At 36.1% G+C, this 4,900-nt stretch overlaps 1 protein-coding gene across 1 annotated transcript; it reads right to left on the bottom strand.

Moving 5' to 3' along the window:
• Positions 1 to 2,032: 2,032 nt before the first annotated feature.
• Positions 2,033 to 4,600, bottom strand: LOC136064641 (probable xyloglucan glycosyltransferase 5; the record flags this gene model as incomplete). Its single annotated transcript, XM_065766614.1, has 3 exons — positions 3,357 to 4,600; positions 2,396 to 2,704; positions 2,033 to 2,302 (listed from the first exon to the last, which is right to left on the bottom strand). Coding segments are annotated over exons 1-3 (1,302 nt in total), but the record flags the coding sequence as incomplete, so codon positions are not given.
• Positions 4,601 to 4,900: the final 300 nt, after the last annotated feature.

The following is a 4,900-nucleotide window of genomic DNA, read 5'->3' as shown; positions in this document are numbered from 1 at the left end:
TGTGTCAATTGTTGCATATGTGCATGTGGAACTAACATTGTAGGAGTAGTATTTATTCTATGTAATTAGAATAGATATGTTTATTTTGTTATATTAATGTAGGGACTCAATTTGGATATGACCCTGAGTATGAATGGGTTTTCAGCCCAACAAGCCCAAACAATAAATTTGTAGAGAATGGGTTGAAGGTTTAGGCGTTGGCCGTCGTTCACCAAGCATTAACTCTCTTTCATTAAAAAATACTTAGAGTTTATTTACAACTGGGGGGATGCTCCTTGGCCCGTGGCCGAGGAGCCCCTTTTCTTCTCCTCCTTTTTCCCCCCTATCTTACTTTACTTGCTTTTCTTATATAGTCTTCATTTTCCTATCTCCTTCTTCCATCTGTTGATCATCCATTCGCCTTTCTTCTGGCCGTCCGTCCCATCAGAGGCCTTATCAGTACTCAAGTGGTTTACTCTGATCAACGTTGCCCTGCTAAGGGGTTATTATCCCATAATGCGGCCAGAGGTTAGTGAATGCATAATTTTTTTCCTTCCCCCCCCCCCCTTATCTTATTTTACTTGCTTTTCTTATATAGTCTTCATCTTCCTATCTCCTTCTTCCATCTGTTGATCATCCATTCACCTTTCTTCTGGCCGTCCGTCTCATCAGAGGCCTTATCAGTACTCAAGTGGTTCACTCTGATCAACGTTGCCCTGCTAAGGGGTTATATCCCTATTAATGCGGCCAGAGGGGTTAGGTGAATGCATTAAGTGGGAATGTGGCAGCTTGCTCTGGGCTTGTCCCTTCCCAAAATTATCCTTAGTATGCCGAGGACGAAGAGGTCCTCGGCGTGGGTCAAAAAAGAGGCTTTCCCCAACTTAGCCTTGGATGGTCAGTCTTCCTCGGCGTCGGCCTTGGGCCTACTACATGATGGGCTGAGGCTATCAGGCCCACGGGCCCCACAGTTAATGATTTACATTTACTATAATTTGGAATTATTACATTTTTCCAATCATAAAATCCCTAGAGGTGTGATGAAAAAATTAATTCATTTTTTTAAAATGAGAGTTTTCAAATTTTTTTTTAAAAAAAAAAAAAAAAAATCCTAAAAGGCAACCACTTAGTCCTAAAAGGTAGCTAGTTATTACACATTCATAACCATAACAAAAATTTCAAATGCTAAAGATTCTCATGTTGTAAACACAGAATTTTTTATTATTCAATTTTATCAATGGCAATTATGTAGTTATATTTAATCCTAAAAGATAAGCACTTAGTACATATCCATAACTACATTTTAGCATGCTTAAATTTTTTTTTAAAAATAAACTAAGAAGGGCTGTCAATGTTACCATTCCTTTAATTTAGAAAAATAAATGTATTCTCTTTTTTTAAAATAAATGTGTAATGAAAGGCACAACAAAGAACAATATTAACCTTCATATGAAAGAGATGTGATTGAGAAAAAATAAGCTAGAGTGTAACAGTTTCAATTAATTGAAAAAGTAGTGTTATACAAATTAATAAATATAGGCATATATAGGTAGGATATTTACAAAAAATGGTTTTAACAACTACTTGATAGATTGACTACCACTTCACTCATTCGAATTCATCTAATGTGCATGCTATGCAATCTAACAAAATTTTTGATATGTCACCCTAAAAAAAATACAAAAAAGAAAAAGAAAAAGAGAGAGTTAGGCTTAAATGTAAGGAAAACAACATACAAAAATAATAGGAGAAAAAGAGAGCACCACTTAGAACAGATACACTAAAATAATGAGTCAAACCTGATAACCGCAAAAAAAAAAAAAAAGAAAAGACAAATCAATATCTATCATTCCCACTCTTTTGAAAATATTCATTAATTAGAGAAAATATTAAACTCCCATCAAACTGACCAAAGAAAAGAAAAGAAAAGAAAATATAATATAATGATATGTAAAGGATAATGATAACAAAGTGTGGTCCTATTTTGTAGGTTGTATTTTATGTGGAAGTTAAAAGTTTTTTTTTTTTTTTTTTTTTTTTTTTTTTTTTTGAAGATAAACTTCCAGCCATTGAGATGAGCTCGGACAGCTATGTCCATATCCTCAACAGTGGTCCTTTCAAGCCAGCCTCCAGATTCCTCCAGGGCTTTAATTCTCCAAACACCAGCAGTTCCATTGAAACCAAAGAAATTAAGGAACACCCCATTAACCTGCTGTTCCACCTCAAAGTGGAAACACAAATTAATGTTTTGGAGACGAGTCAACAAGTTCTCATCCTTGTTCACGAAAGACCATCTAGCCTGAACCAAACCTAGTTCAGGATTGTCCTGCAATACAAGGTAAGAGAGACAAACAGATTAATTCCTGAGCAGTACTTTGACCAAAGAATTTCACTAACAAGTGTATAATTCTTTTCCCACCTTGAAATGTGGTACAGTTTGCTTCAGAAAATCAGGATTAGGTTGGAAATCTGCGTCAAAGATTGCAACAAACTCATAACCCTTGACATAATCACAGCCCATCGCTGACTTGAGATTCCCAGCTTTATAACCGGTTCTAACCAAGCGATGTCGATAGATTATGTTGATGCCCCTTTGGCTCCATTTGGTAACCTCTGCCTTAATTAACCATTGAATACTCTCGTCATCAGAATCGTCAAGAACTTGAATGAGTATACGGTCCTTTGGCCAATCAAGTTGGCATACCGCAGAGATAGACTGCTCATAAACCTGCTTGAGGTCAATATTAAAAACATTATCAACATCAAGAAAAATCTACCAAAATAAAGCCAAAAATTATTTATACATATTTGAACTAATTTTTGATGTCCTCATCAGACATATCAACATTATCAACATCAAGAAAAAACTACCAAAATAAAGCCAATAATTATTTATACATATTTGAACTAATTTTTGATGTCCTCATCAGACATATCAGCTATAAGGGTAACTTCCTCAATTCCACTAACTAAAATAACAGATCTGAACTGTGACACAATTCTCAAATCCTTTTTAAGTACTGCTGAATTATATCTCAATAGTTTTATTTTTTATTTTTATTGGGCAAAGGCACATATTTTTATTTTTATATTTAACACTTTCTGACTTTCATCATACCTGAACCATGCAAATTACTCCGGACTATTACAAACCCCTCAACAATTTATTAAATTTCACATTATTCCATTCCCAAAAACAACATAACTCCTCTTCAAAAAAAAGAAAAGAAAAGAAGAACAATATAACTCTTAGAGCCTAGTGCAGAACAACTCCCAAATCCAGAATTTTCCACTAGATAGAAGCTAAGTAATCTAAAGATATTGTCCAAAAAAGTAAGAAGAAAGCAAGAGAGAGATAAAAAGTTGAGTTTTTTATTTACCTCCTTCTCATTACACATTGGAATTTGAACAAGAACCATAGGATAGTCATAGCCTGACCCTTCCAAATCATCAGACTTGAAGGGATCCCCCACAATCCTGGGCTTAATCTTCTTGTATTTTATCCACAAGCAACCTAGGCAAAGCACCATACGGTCTGCTGATTGGATAAGGAATAGAAGAACACAGAATTTAGAGAGTGCTTGAATTAGAGGTGCAATGTAATCAGCCCTGAATGTCAACCAAGCAACATAGACCATGTGGAGCACGCCTTCCAAATCAGAGGTCTTGGGAATGTGCAAACTGGGATTGTTGAAGTAATGCCAGCCTTGCAAATAAGCAACAACCTCAAAGGCCAAGATTGCCAAGGCTGTCACTAGGAACACTCTAATCACTCTAAAAAGCAATTTCCCCTTTCCCAACTTCTCACTTGCCAAGGTTACTCCCTGCCTATGGATCAGCCTCTTCTTGATAGCTCCAAGCAATGCCCAAAGCACAGTGGCTAGCCAAGCAACACAACCGACAGCACGGTTAGCCTTGAGAAGCAAAACCCATGTCACTTGCTTTGCATTCTTGCCTCTACTTTTCTCTACAGGCCTGAAGGCAGAGTCTGGACCATCAATCTCCACAACTGAGAAATTTGGGTTCTCCATTGTGACTACCACTGGGTTTCCTTTCCGGGTATCTTTTGCCCACCAGTTAGAAAAGTCCAATCTTGGAGCCATTAAAGTTTGGAATTTGGAACCTCAAACTGAAAAAGTAACACAAAAATGAAGAACCTTTGAAAGAAAAATAATTTCAGAACCCAGATCTCAAATTTGAGAAATGAGCAAAACCCATTTTGATATAACAGCTAAGAATATCAAAGAAAGGCTAAAAGGAATTCACTTTAAAGACTATGCATTAATTCCACACACATAATGTGAGAAAGTAAAAGGAAGAAAAAAACCAAGAAAGAGAAGGGGGCCCTGGGAGGTTAGTGCTTTTGCTCAGTTCTATGTAATTGTAATTGTGCTCTCACAAACTCAAAAGCCAGTCTCGCTCACTCTTAAACATGGGAAAAGCCACATTACGAGGGAAGGTATCTTCTGCAGCTGTAAGAGTCCTTCGAAACCATGTGGGGTATTTGTCAAGCAATCCAGACAACAAAAGCACAGCCTCCCAAATAACTCCCTCAAAAATTTTTACTATTAATTTTTGGTGTATAATTTCCAGCTTATAGAATCTAACTTTAGAACTTTAAAATGGCATTAAGGTTTATTTTCCTTTTAAAAAAAGTGTTTTTTTTCTTAAAAAAAGAAAGTGTAAAACGAACATATGCTACTTGAAGCTGAGCATGCAAGTTGGTAGAGAGAGTCTAGAGGAGTTGACTATAAGTAAACACACTTTCATTATGTTGTGAAAAATCTAGATATGGCTTATTTTTTCTTCTTTTTTCTTCTTTTTTTCATGTGTTTGAGTGTGTTGACTTGACTCCAAGTGTAAGCAAGCTTGCTTGGAATGAAAGAACACGGAATAAAAAGCAGGGCTAGACATGGTAAGTTGG

The sequence above is a fragment of the Quercus suber genome, unplaced genomic scaffold (genome assembly GCF_002906115.3).
Source record: "Quercus suber isolate HL8 unplaced genomic scaffold, Cork oak 2.0 scaffold_725, whole genome shotgun sequence".
NCBI classification, from domain to species: domain Eukaryota; kingdom Viridiplantae; phylum Streptophyta; class Magnoliopsida; order Fagales; family Fagaceae; genus Quercus; species Quercus suber.
Note: the sequence above shows the minus strand (reverse complement) of the source record. Positions and strands in the feature narration are given on the sequence as shown.